This window comes from Sturnus vulgaris, chromosome 6, assembly GCF_052056855.1.
Source record: "Sturnus vulgaris isolate bStuVul1 chromosome 6, bStuVul1.hap1, whole genome shotgun sequence".
In the NCBI taxonomy this organism is placed as follows: Eukaryota; Metazoa; Chordata; class Aves; order Passeriformes; family Sturnidae; genus Sturnus; species Sturnus vulgaris.
This window is the reverse complement of record NC_142248.1, coordinates 45,839,890-45,853,255: the sequence shown is the minus strand read 5'-3', so window position 1 is coordinate 45,853,255 and position 13,366 is coordinate 45,839,890. Positions and strand designations below refer to the sequence as shown.

The 13,366-nt window shown below is 46.1% G+C and overlaps 1 protein-coding gene across 6 annotated transcripts in view; it reads right to left on the bottom strand.

The window, feature by feature from the left end:
- The window catches only part of FERMT2 (FERM domain containing kindlin 2), a 49,556-nt gene that overhangs the window by 17,287 nt on the left and 18,903 nt on the right, over nucleotides 1-13,366 (bottom strand). For all 6 annotated transcript variants that reach the window (XM_088166450.1, XM_088166451.1, XM_088166452.1 and 3 more), the window contains one exon: nucleotides 1,625-1,759. In XM_088166450.1, the coding sequence (XP_088022576.1) occupies nucleotides 1,625-1,759 (135 nt within the window). The remainder of the gene's footprint in view (nucleotides 1-1,624; nucleotides 1,760-13,366) is intronic.

Sequence of the window (13,366 nt, the reverse complement as noted above, 5' to 3'; positions counted from 1 at the left end):
TAGCTACAAATTTGGCTAATTTATATAAACAAGTGACTACAGGTCTTCTAATGGAAAGTGTTGGGCAACACATCCTGTGGGTGTTATTGACAACTCTGCCCACTGGGATTTAAATGGTGTCACTGTCAGGTTTGGGGTGCTCAGTGACAAAACACTCCCAAGACATTGAAATCAGCACCTCCTGAATTATTGATTCGTTTTCCAGAAGCTTTCAGCACACAAACTGATGTTGGAACAACACTAGAAATGATTTATTCAGATGAAACCCACGACTTTTATCGAATGGCACCTGAACAGGCAGGAATTCAACCTGCTGTGAGTGATTTCATTCACAAGGAGAGCAAAACCAGCCAAGTGACTCACTGGAAGAGCCATAAATAATTAAAATAAAGCCCAGCTTTTGCATACATTTCCCTCAGAGGTGGCCAAGTCTTTGCTATTAATCTAACAGAGATGCTCTCTGTGAACATTGACTGTTGGAAAGGCTTAGAATGGACTTTCAAGATGAAAATGCCAAATGGAAATGAAAATTGACTGGAGCCTTGCCCAATTCTCTGAGCCAGGAGTGGAAGAGAACAGGCTCAGAATATTTTTAAGTAGCTGAGAGGAGAAAGAGTGGGATGAGAGCAAAAGGAGGATTATGTTTCCTTGTTCCAGACCCAAGGTGCACATCACTCTGCACAGCCAAAAACCTTCCTTTCTGCAAGCCCTGTGCTACCACTGCCATTAACCACACTCCATGACCTTCCCTGCAGCTGATTTAACATCAATTAATACAACTTTACAATTCCAAGGTAGTTTTTTAAAATTAAAGCTGCCCTGCTGCCCTTGGATTGCTGGATTTAAACCCAAGAGCTTTGGCAGCCACACGTCTCTCCTGCTCACCACCACTGCTTTCTCCACAAATCCATTTGGGATAAAGTGCTTCCACTTGGCCAAAATTATGGTTTAAACTCCTGCCATTTGCCTTCAGACACCAGACTTCTAGCAGCCATGGAAAAAAGCTGAAAAACCCCCTCTGCCTGCAAACACCTGCATCGATTTGCTGCCTGTGGTAACTCCATCAAGGATGTTACTTCATCAGGGATGTTACTCCACCAGAAATTCCCTTCCCAATCCTGCTCTGGGATCTGGAATCCACACTGGCCAACCACCCTCCAGTAATAAAATGATTTATTTATCATCACAATCCACAGCTACAGCGTTCATGTAAGGCAACACTAAAGCAATTAATGAAACACTGCCCTTGCTGGGCTGTAAACAGGGAGTAGAACAGTGGCAAAGCCTAAACCACGCCAGGAATGTGACACCAGCATTGATTTCCCATTTCACTCCTTTCTTAACAGGGTAAGAAAAGCTCTCAGCAACAGGATCTGAGTGTTCAAGTGGCCACACTCGGGCTCTGGTTGGTTCTGTGAAGCTCTGCTCCAAGGAATGCCATAGTGACAATGTGACAGCTCCAGCTCCAGACATGCATCCGTGCACCCGAGTGCTGCAGCCTGCCAGGGCTTGTGCCATGGATTTGGGGTCTGTTTCTTGCACAGACCTCAAGAAATTCCATCAGCCCCACGTTGCTGTGCCAGTTTTTCCCCCCATTCCCGTTTTTTTTTTTTTCCCAGCTCACCCGACCCCGGTGTGATCAGCGGCCCCTCCAGCTCGAAGGTGTCGTCTTCACATTGATCATCCAACTTCTTCTTTTTTTTCTTTGATGGATCTCTGGGTTTCCTCAAAAGGGAGAGTTCTTCTGGATGCCTGATGTCTGCAGGGGAAAATGGACCACTTTTATAATGGCAGGATGGGAGAAAAGGAGAAAAAAGGAGAAAAAAGTGGGGAAAAGAAGAATATCCTTCCATTAGGAACAATATCCAGCAATGGCCAATATCTCCCTTGGATGAATTTCCTGCTCTGTAATGGTTAAAAATCAAGTTGATGACATTTTCCCTGTAAGCCTGTTGGAAACAAGCACTGTCCTTGGCTGGAAAGATAACAACATTTGGATAAAATGTGCAATTTCCCAGGCACAGCCACTCAAATATAAATATGAGCACTGGCAAACCCTGTGGCAAAACCTAGTAACACCTTCATCCATTAAATATAAATAATAAAAATAATAAACCCTCACATTAATAATATAAAATTATAAATAATATATAATAATACACAGTAATGTAGAGATAATATAAAAATAGAAATGGAAATAATAGAAGTAGAAATAGAAATAAGCACACAAATCCCCACTTGGCCATGCAGGTTAACAGGCTGGATCCTCTCACTTCCATAGGAGCAATCCAAGAGTTAAGCCATTTATTTACACAGCAGACTGGAAAGTTTAAAGCCTGTCATTTACCCACTTTTCAAAGGGATTTTGGCTGAAGTGTTTCCTTTTCACAGCAAACCTCTCTCATTTTCCTGCCTGGGACCAACCTGAACAATGTAAAACCCATTTAAAACAAGGAGCATCCCCATTGTGTTTGTGTTTTAAGCCATGGGAATCAGGAGAGCAAGGAAAAAAGGAATTTTCAATTCCCACCAAGACAGCACTTTGGGTGTGCTGCACTCAATTCCAAGTGGGAAGGATTTTCCTGGGAAAGCAGAGCCTGCTGTCCCTTTTACCACTGAAACCAGCACGGGACTGGAGCAGGACCAGGAGACCCTGGGCTTGGTCAATCTGTGGGAGCTGAGCTGGAAAAGGATTCACTCGGGCATGGAGCATCCAACTGCAGTGGTGAAAGGCTGCAAAAGGCTTGGAGAGCTCTGGAATCCAGCTTGGACTGGGAAAATATGGGATGGGAGAGCTGGGGGTGTTCACCTGGAGAGGAGAAGGCTCCAGGGAGAGCTCAGAGCCCCTTGCAGAGCCTAAAGGGGCTCCAGGAGAGCTGGAGAGGGACTGGGGACAAGGGATGGAGGGACAGGACACAGGGAATGGCTTCCACTGCCAGAGGGCAGGGATGGATGGGATACTGGGATATTGGGAATTGGGAATCCCTGGCTGGGAGGGTGGGGAGGGGCTGGGATGGAATTCCCAGATTTGCTGTGGCTGCCCCTGGATCCCTGGAAGTGTCCAAGGCCAGGTTGGACTGGGCTTGGAGCAGCCTGGGATTGAGGAAAGTGTCTCTGCCCATGGCAGGGGATGGAATGAAATGGGATGAGAAGGGATTTAAGGTCCTTTCCAATCCTGGGATTCTCTGATGATTTTTTGGAGATCCTGCACATGCCAGAGCCTGGCAGGAGCTCTGGACTCTCCTCTGAAGCTGGCTGATCCCTGAAGCTCCTGTGTTGTTTCTTGCTCTGTTTTTTGCACCTATCACCCCAAAATTCTCAGCTGCAGAGGTTTCCCTTTGGAAAACCCCATGGAGAGCAGCCCCAGGTCCCACCCCTGCTGCAGGAGAGCTGAGGAGCCAGGAGCTGGCTGCAGCCAGGCTGTGCTTTCCCAGCCCTGCAATGCTGAAGGACACAGCCATTAATGATCCCAGGGCTGGCATCTCAACCAATCCCTGAGCACTCCCAATCGTGGCATTATAATTAACACTGCAATTAGGTGACCTGAGCAGGACACAGCCCAGGCTGCCCACCCACACCACACCAGCATCCTTCCTCCCTGCACACAGGCTGGGACCTCTCCCCACCCAGGAGATATTCAGGGATGGATCCCTGCTCTGGCATTCCTGAACCCAGAAGTCAGGCACCTCTGGATTGAAGCATCTTTTATATTGCAGGTGTCCCATCCCAAACTGTTATCTAGCTTTAATTTAAGTTTTATTTTTATTTAAATTCTTGTCGTTAATTAGACATGATTTTACATATATAAATAGTGTGTATATATTATTTATTTTGGAAAGGGTAATTTATTTTAAGCTTTATTTACATATATTTATTTATTTCATAGAAATATATGTTATTTATTTATTTGCATTTATTTGTTTCATATAAATAAGTGCTATTCATTATTTATTTATATATTTTTATTTATTTCATATACATAAATGTCTTCTTTCTTTCTTTCTTTCTTTCTTTCTTTCTTTCTTTCTTTCTTTCTTTCTTTCTTTCTTTCTTTCTTTCTTTCTTTCTTTCTTTCTTTCTTTCTTTCTTTCTTTCTTTCTTTCTTTCTTTCTTTCTTTCTTTCTTTCTTTCTTTCTTTCTTTCTTTCTTTCTTTCTTTCTTTCTTTCTTCTATTTATTTATTTATTTAGTTGAATACCAGAATGGTGTGGGTTGGATGGAACCTTAAAGTCCATCTTGTTCCACTTCCTGCCATGGACAAGGAAACCTTTTACTATCTCAGGTTGCTCCAAGCCTTGTCCAATCTGGTCTTGAACACTTCCAGGCTAAAAATATATTGATTTTGATATCTATATGGACTTTATAAAAAGATATAAAATATATAGATTTATATATTTATATTTTATATATAAACTTTTTGAACTTATAATTTAGTTTTATTTCTGTACTTAGAGATATTTATTCCTATATTTTTAAATTTATAATTGATTTTTGTATTTAGATACATTTATTCCTATATTATTCATCTATTTAATTCCTTTTTATATCTAAGCTTTATCTAACCTCAACTTTAATTTAACCCTGATTTATTACCACTCCACACACACACCATGCCACTAAACCCCATCCCTGCCCCCACCACCTACCCTGCCCCATTTTTTGACCATTTCTAGCAATAAACAGCCAGAGGCTGAGTGCAGCCAGCTCCACACATTCCCATTTATCCCAGCCAGCTGACCTCATGGAGCTGGAATCTGCTGGGACAACTGGGGTCATGCACAGGGGACAAGAGGCAGCACAGCCTAAATGGAGGAGTTCCCCTGGTATTTTGGAGCAAGGTTGAGGCTCTGAGATTTATTTATGGTGCATTAGAGCCTCTCAGCTGGAAGCACTCAGGGAGGCCAGGAGAAGGCTCCAAGCCAGCCTGGGATTCTGGAAGCAATCCTGGAATCATCCCAAGCCTTGTCCATCTGATATGGAGGTGACTTTTTATAGCCCCTCAAGTTATTCCTGATGCTCCCAGAGGGATATAAAGGATGCAGGGTAAGTTTTGGGCAGCTGCTTGCAAGCAGCACGTGTGGCTGCAGGGATGGAGCAGGCAGCTGGGATCCAGCAGGGATGAGCAGCAAATTCCTCCCATGGATGAGCTGCAGATTCCAGGACTTTACAAACTCACAAGGCAGCTGAGGAATGGCTTCAAAGTCAAGGTTTAGATACTGGGAAGGAATTTTTGGTTGGGAGGGTGGGGAGGTCCTGGCACAGGGTGCCCAGAGAAGCTGTGGCTGCCCCTGGATCCCTGGAAGTGTCCAAGGCCAGGCTTGGAGCAGCCTGGGACAGTGGGAGGTGTCCCTGCCATGGCAGCGGTGGCATGGGATGGGCTTTGAGATCCCTTCCAACCCAAACCATTCTGGGATTCCACAGGAAGGAGACAGAATGGCCTGAGCCTGGAAGGAGGAGTTTTAGAACTCAAAATATGATCAGAAAGGCGGCTTTGAATCTCCAAGAGAAATTTTTCCAACTCTTGGATGAAGCTATTTTTCTGCCAGGTAGCATCTTCTATTTGCCAGCAAGATCCTGCCTGTGCCTGCTGTCTCTGCCTGAGGGGAAGTCCTCGGCCTTTTTTTCCTGTGTAATCCCTCATTTTTCATCCAGCCCCTGCACAGCTCACCCAGCCCAGCTGTGCCCATTTATCTTCCACCCTGAGACAAACTCCAGAGCTGGGATTAAACCCTCTTCCTTCACAAAGCACCATCTGCACCCTGCAAACTGACTTTAAAAACCATAAATCTTCCTTACAGGGTGTAAAATTCCTAATTTGTGCTCTTTTGCACTAAATCCACCAAGTAAATCTTGCAGCTGCTGCATCTTTATCCACCAAGGTGTGCTGTGATGGGGATCTCAGAATGGTTTGGGTTGGAAAGGACCTTAAACTCATCTCAATTCCACCCCCTGCCATGGGCAAGGACACCTTCCACTGTCCCAGCTCCAAGCTTCATCCAGCCTGGCCTTGGACACTTCCAGGGATCCAGGGGCTCCCATTCCCACAAGAAATCAGATTTATGATTTTCTTACATCACCCACATATAGAACATGACATCACTGACTGGAAGGGCTAAGTATGGACCAACTTTTCCAAAAACTGAAATTATGGGAAATCACACTACTTTCAGTATTCAGTTCTCATAAATACAGATAATAATATGAGATACAAAGAAAATGTTGACGTAGAAATAAAATTAATGTTCCTAAGGAGCTTCCAGCACCCAATTTCCTTCCCTGTTTCTGGCTCCCCTAAAGGCCAGAGGGCTGCTTCACCTCCTTAATTCTTGAACATAAAAACTCCATAAATTTACTTGTAGCACAGACAGCATTGAGAGGAAATCCTCTCTTTAATGCTGATCCAGCCACCCTCCTTCAGGAAACGTGTTTTGAAGGGGGATATCTCTGGGAAATGGGATTTCTCTGCACTCCATCACTGCTCCCTCCAACCAGTGACTCATAGAAATTACAGCCTTTGTGCATCACTCTGACCAGTCTTAGAAAAATGAGACCTCAAACCTCATTTTTCTTCCATTTCAGACATAAAACCAAAAATAAGGGTTGTTTTTTGTTTGTTTTTTTTTCTTGGAATGAGTGAATTCTGTGGATGGTTTTTCACAGTGTAAGTTTACAGAATGAACCATCCAACTTATCTGCAACATAAAGTCTCTCGAGATAAAGTTCTGCAAAACAGACCAGAGGGGGGAAAAAAAAAAACAAACCTCAAAAAGAAACTAAAAAAGGACTTAGATAACTTGAGGAGTGCCTGGAGATAAGGCTGTGGTTGTGCTGGACACTGGGCAGTATCTGACTGAGCAGGTCCTCATCCCCCCAGCACAGTTTACTGTGTTTGTACATTCAGTACATTTTATTATGGGTTCTTCAGATGCCCAGGAACTTAAATATTTATCTGGGCAAAAGCCAAGCTCTCCACTCACTGCCTGGGGCCCTGCAGCTCTCTCAGGACATCCCACAAAGCCTCTGGAGATGCCCAAGGAGTGCAATGGGTGTGGAATCAGCTGGGGCTAACCCTGGCAAAGGTTTTGCTGGAGCATTCCCAAATTGTGGGTGGAAAATCCAAGTGCCTGTTGACTTATGGATTTGCCAAGGGAGCAATGATGTGCAAAAACCACCCAAAAATGGGGTCAGTGGGGTGTGAATGTTTGTGCCAGTGGTTCTCAGAGCTGAAACTGGGCACCATCAGCCCAGAGAGACCCAGCAGGAGAAGGAAAAGGAGGAGGAGGAGGATGCAGGCAGTGGTGATGGAGCCAAGCATTACTGCAAGGCCAGAAAAAAGAGCCATTGGAGAGGCAGAGTCAACAAACACTTGAATGTTTGGATGTTTTTTTCCATAAGTGGGACGAAATCCCCAGGCTCCTGTTATCCAAATGCCTCTTGGAACACAGGCAGCACTGCAAGCCTTGCCCCTGAAGTGGCTGAACTGCAGCTCGAGTCCAATTAAACTCCATTAATTTAATCCCACAAACAAGAGAAAAACAACCCACTTACACCCTTCCCTCTGCATCAAAGAGCAATCCAGCTAATTCCAAGGAAGGCAGCAGCACTGGCTTGGCCAGCATGTTCTAATATCTTCAGGATGGAATTCTATTTAAAGGGTCTCAGTCAACAGCAGAGTAAGGATGAAAAAATTCACTGACTCACACGGTGACATAAAACCTGCTGCTCCTCCACACGCAGAACATGACTGGGATGGGGACAGGGTGGAGGGGGGGAGAGTGGGGAGGATTTTTTTTTTTTTTTTTTCCATCTCAGACACTTTGTAATTAAATCTGGTTATTTCCCTGACCCCAGTTCCTGGGGCTGGTCTGGATCCTGCACGACAGCTGAGCACGGGCAGGCAATAAAAGGGGAAAACGCCGCTGCTGGCAGAGGAACACTTGGGCCCTGCAGTTGAAAAAGCTGAGGACGTTGCAATTTGGCCAGCTCTCGAAATGGGAAGATTTCCTTCCACACCCATTCCCTGGACATATTTAGAAATAGCTGTGCCACTGCCAAAGCTCTCTGCTCGTGGCAGGGAAAGGCAGCAAATCCATCCTCGGTGTTTCACTGCCTCTGTCTCGCCGTGAACGTCATCCCTGAGCATCCTCCTGATGCCTCTGAGCACCCACAGCCTGCATCCCGACATCCCACAGTCATTCAGGTTGGAAAAGGCATCCAGGAGCATCAAGTCCAGCCTGTGACTCATCTCCACTTTGTCCCCAGCCCAGAGCACTGAGTGTCACATCCAGTCCTTCCCTGGACACCTCCAGGCATGGGGAATCCAAACCTGCCTGGGCAGCCCCTTCCAAAGCCTGACCACCTTTTCCATGAAAAAATTCCTCCTGAATGTTGGTGTTGCTCCCCAAATTCTCCCTGAGATGCTCATGTGCATCTACCAGGACTCCATAATTTCAGCTCCATGATTTTAGGAAAAACATTCCTTTATTTACCAGCAGGGTGTGAAGGAAGAAAAAAAGTTTAGGAGGTTTACAGTGGCCAAGGATTGTGGGATGTCCTGTGCAGGGTCAGGAACTGGACTTGATGATCCTTGTGGGTCCATTCCAGTCAGGATATTCTGTGATTCCACAAACTTCAGGCAGCTTTGCCTCCTGGAAAGCAGCTGGGCCAGGGATGCAGCTCCACGTGCCTGTCACAGAGCCCTGGGAACGCCACACATCGTCCACCAAAGGGTTTCAGTTTTGCAAAAGAAAAAAAAAAAACAAACAAAAACAAAAACCCCAAAAAACAACAAACAGTGGCTTTTTATAGAAGTCTTTTTGGCAACAGAGGGCGTGGAAATATTGCAAATACTTCAGGAGTCAGAGGACGTTCTGTCCTGGAGCGGGGAGTGTTTGGAAAGGAAAAAAAAAAAGGTAGGGTCACATTCAGCACTGGGACAGTGTCTCCTTCCCTGGGCTGGGCTGGGCTGGCATCCTGCCACTCCCAAATGCCACTGTCACCAAATGCCACTGCCAGCTCGGCTCAGGTTGCATTTGGTGGCTGGGCTGTCACCTCCCCATCACTCGCTGAGTCTCGGGAACCTCCTTATTTTTGGGATGATGGGAAGCAGCTCATCCCCCTCATGGGACTCTCTGCATCCTCAACTCCTCAGACTCCTCAGGATCACTCCACCCTCACCCTGTGCAAGAAGGGGAGGTGGAGAGCAGAGCAGGATGGAATGTGGGCATGGAAACTGCCACGGCTGGGCACAGGATGCTCCCCAGACTCCGTTTTCCAAAACAGGTGACTAATTCACATGGATTATGGGGCAGGAGCTGGGTGTGAGGCTCCACCAGGCTCTGGGGAAATATAAGAGCCTGAAGGGAATTTCTCTGTCTTACACAGCCTCAGGGTGGGTAGGGAGATATTGGTCATGAATTTTGGAGTGTTTCCTCCCAGAGCTGCCTCCTCCCAGCTCTGGCATTGAGTTTTTCTCTCTGTGCTCCCATGAGCATCAACCAGAATTTTTCCTGCTCTTCTTCTTAGGCTGGAGGGCACCAGAGGTCCCAAATCTTCACAGCCAGGAGAACAGGACAAGGATGGGAGCTTTTCTGCTGTCACAGCACCTCCCCTCACCCTGCAGCTCCAACACAAGTCGTGTCCCCAGGAGAAGGAGCATTGCTGGGGCAGGAAACGTCGAGGCCTGGGAAAAAACTCTCACACTTGCATCTTGCTGTTTGCTTTTCCTGTCCCACGTGCCCTGAGAGCAGCAGCAGAGCCTGCCTGGAGTCCCTTGGAGCTCCTGGGATACATGGAAAAAAATACAGGCAGAATGCTGGAAGGAAGCAGCTTAAGGGCATGAGCAGCTGCAAGGCTGGAATCAAGTGAAGCCATCCCAGAATCCCAGAATGGTTTGTGTTGGAAGGGACCTTAAAGATCATCCAGTTTCCTGCCATGGGCAGGGACACCTCCCACTATCCCAGCATCTCCACACCCTGTCCAGCTCAGCCTTGGACACTTCCAGGGATCCAGGGGCAGCCACAGCTTCTCTGGGCACCCTGTGTCTCACTGCCCCCACAGCAAAGAATTCCTTCCTATTCACACAGGAAAAGAGGATTGATATTAAAAATCAAACCCTGATTGGTCTTTGTCAGGTTCAAAAGAGACTGCCTAGATTTGGGCAAAGAAAAATTTCAGGAAATCTTTACAAACCACCACATTCCATTTGTGGCTGTGTCAGATGATGGGTGAGCATCTCATCCCCTACCTCCTCAAATCCCACATTCCAGTGAGGATATTCCCATCCACACCAATAAAGTGCTGAGGGCAGCCCCATCAAATTGCAGTTGGGTATCTGCTGGGCAGATTTCTGGGTGGAATTATCTCCCAGTGGCATGATGAGAGCAGGGAGGCAAACGAGAGCATCCCATCCAAACTCCTGTGTCCTGCTGCCAGCCAGGCAGGAAACACAAAGGGAAAAAAAAAAGGAAAAAAAAAGTGAAGTTTTACTTTCTCTTTCTCTGGTCTTTAATTGCAGATCAAAGCTGGCCCTTTAGGCTGGAGCTGCCTGCCAGCAGCTGCTCCTGGGCAGGATTCCAGGCCAGCCTTTGGATGAGGGCTGCCCATCCCATGCACTGCCCACTCCTCTCCTTGTGCTGCTGGGGTCAATCCCTGCCTTTACCCCTCCTGAGTGACTGTGTGGGAATCCAGGGACTGAAATCCCTGCCTTTAACCCTCCTGAGTGGCTGTGTGGGAATCCAGGGGCTGCAATCCAGCCACTGGGAATGAGATTGGGTTTTTTTCCGGCTTCACACGACCTCCAGGGAAGTGAGGGGTGTGCAAATGGCTCCAGCATCTTCCCACAGGCACCTCCTGGGAGCCCCAGGGAGCTGCCCTTTGGAATAACTTCCCTCTGCACAAGAACAGAGACTTCTCTTTCAAAAATCAACCACACTCTGCAAGGGTGACACCTCTGAGTAACAATTTAAAGTAAACAGAAAGCAAAGGACAGCTCTAAATAATTCATCCACAGGTGTTCCTGCTTGTGTAGCAAGGATTTTATAAATACAACCAGCCAGAGTCCTGAGAACATCAGGAATTACTTCAATTACTCATTGATGGTGCTTTGTGCTGGAGTTACTGAGGTGTGTAATTAAATGATCCAGGGGCAACAACACCAAACAGGTACAGCCAAAAATAGGAGCAACTCCCAGGCACAGTTCTGTCCTAACTTCCCTGGAGCCCAGAAATCAAGGGATTTCAGAGACAAGGATGATGTTGGGAACAATTTCCCTTCCACTTTGAAATATCTGCTCAGTTTTCCTTGGAGAGACAATTAGCTTGATTAATATGGGATAAGAGAACTCTCTGCAGCCAAGCTGTGCAGGGATGCTGAGGAAGGCAGGGAAAGGTAATGGAGAAAAATTGAGCAGGATAAACACAACTGGGGAGGGAAAAAGGAGAATCATAGAATCAGAAAATCACAGAACAGTCTGGGCTGGAAGGAACCATAAAGATCATCCTAATCCACCACCCCCTGCCATGGGCAGGGACACCTTCCACTGTCCCAGGTTGCTCCAAGTCCCATCCAGCCTGGCCTTGGACACTTGCAGAGATCCAGGGGCAGCCACAGCTTCTCTGGGCACCCTCACAGCCAAGATTTTATTCCTAATATGTAATATATATATATATATATTTATAATATATGGGGTTTTATATTAATGTATAATACAAGCTTTTATATTATATATATAAATGTTAAAATACATTAGATAGAAATAGTGGTATTTCAATATGTATAATGGCATTTTAACTCTTATATAAAATGTATTTGTACAAAATTTGTATTTATACCTCTGTGGTCCTGGGAAGAGCATTCCAGCCCCTCCAACTCCAGCACTTCTGCATCCCCACATCCCAATCCTTTTTCTCTCAAGCTGATGCCAAGCTCATGTATCATCTTCCCAGTAGCTCTGCTGAACATCTGGCTCCCAGTAAACACAACTGGGAGGGCTGAACAGCTTAATCACTGCAGTTTGTGTCTGTCCTCAAGCAGCTCAGGCTGCTGAGAGTCACTCAAAGGAAAAGTGAAATTTCCAGTAAAAGCTCTGCTTTCCCCAAAATCAGGAACTTCATTTCAGTATTTCAGATGCTGCAGAAAGCAAGTCAGCACCACCCTTGATGGATGTGTCCCTGCTGCCTGCTCAGAGCTCCAACCTCTGCTTCCCCAGAGGCTTTTCCCCCTTCCCAAACCTTTAAATATCAGGATTATTCTGCTGGTTTGGTCATAAATCCACCAAAAGCTCTGCAGTTGGAAGAAAAGGCTGCTTCAGACCCATGTAAGGTTGTGACAGCATCAGTGACAGATCTCCTGTCCCGTGATGAAGCATATCAGAATTTCCTGACATGAGTCACTGCTGGACAGATTCATCAGCCTCCAAGCCTGGGACCTCCCTGTCTAGCACATCCCGAGTGGGACATGGGGGTGGGGGAACCAAAATCCACTCAGACACAACGCTGGCTAAGCCTTTTCTATTTTAAGCAGAAATTGCCCAATATTTACGTTAAAAAAAAAACAAAATAAAAAACAACCCAACAAAACAGGAAAGGAGAAGCAAAGATCTGTAACCAGCTAAAAATACCAACCAAACCACAGCACGTAGGGATGAGCTCTTCCTGCCTCCCCAAACAACTGGGTCAGCCAAGAGTAACCTCAGCTGCCTTCTGACAGCAGGAATGGATTTGTTACAGCTGAGGATGGGTTGCAGGCTCTTTTGGGAGGAGAGAATTCCAATATGGAGCTTCCTGGAGGTCCTCAGGGTGGAGTTGCCATCTCCTCATTGGGGTTTTTTTGGTGGGCAGGAAGAAATACCGAGTTTTAGGATGAGGAATTTGTGAAGATGGGTTAAAAATTAGGCCTGGTAGGGAATGATCTCTCCTTTTCTCCTGGGCTTCTCCTCCACCAGGAAATGAGGGTGAACAGGAGACAGCAAGACTCGGTTCCTTCCCTCCACCAGACAGCTTTAGAGTGAAGCATCACCACTTATTCTCTAATATGATTTTCCACTAGAAGACAACCCACAGGGCTGGCAGATTTCCCATTTCAGGGTTTGCTTTTCATCCAGCACATAAATTTGCAGGGAAAAAAAAAAAATCACAACCCAACACCAGCAGCCTGAACATCAAGCAGGGCTGGTACCACCCCACCTGCAACAAACCCGAGGACAGTATTGCTATGGAGGAGAGTTCAACACAAAAAACTCAATTTTTTAATCACTTTTTGGCTTAATTGGTCCTGTTATTTAAGTATTTACACACAAACGAGTCGATCTGGAAGGGAAAAAGAATGGACATCTGAGCTGTTTGATGTCCAAGTTAACTCTTGGGTG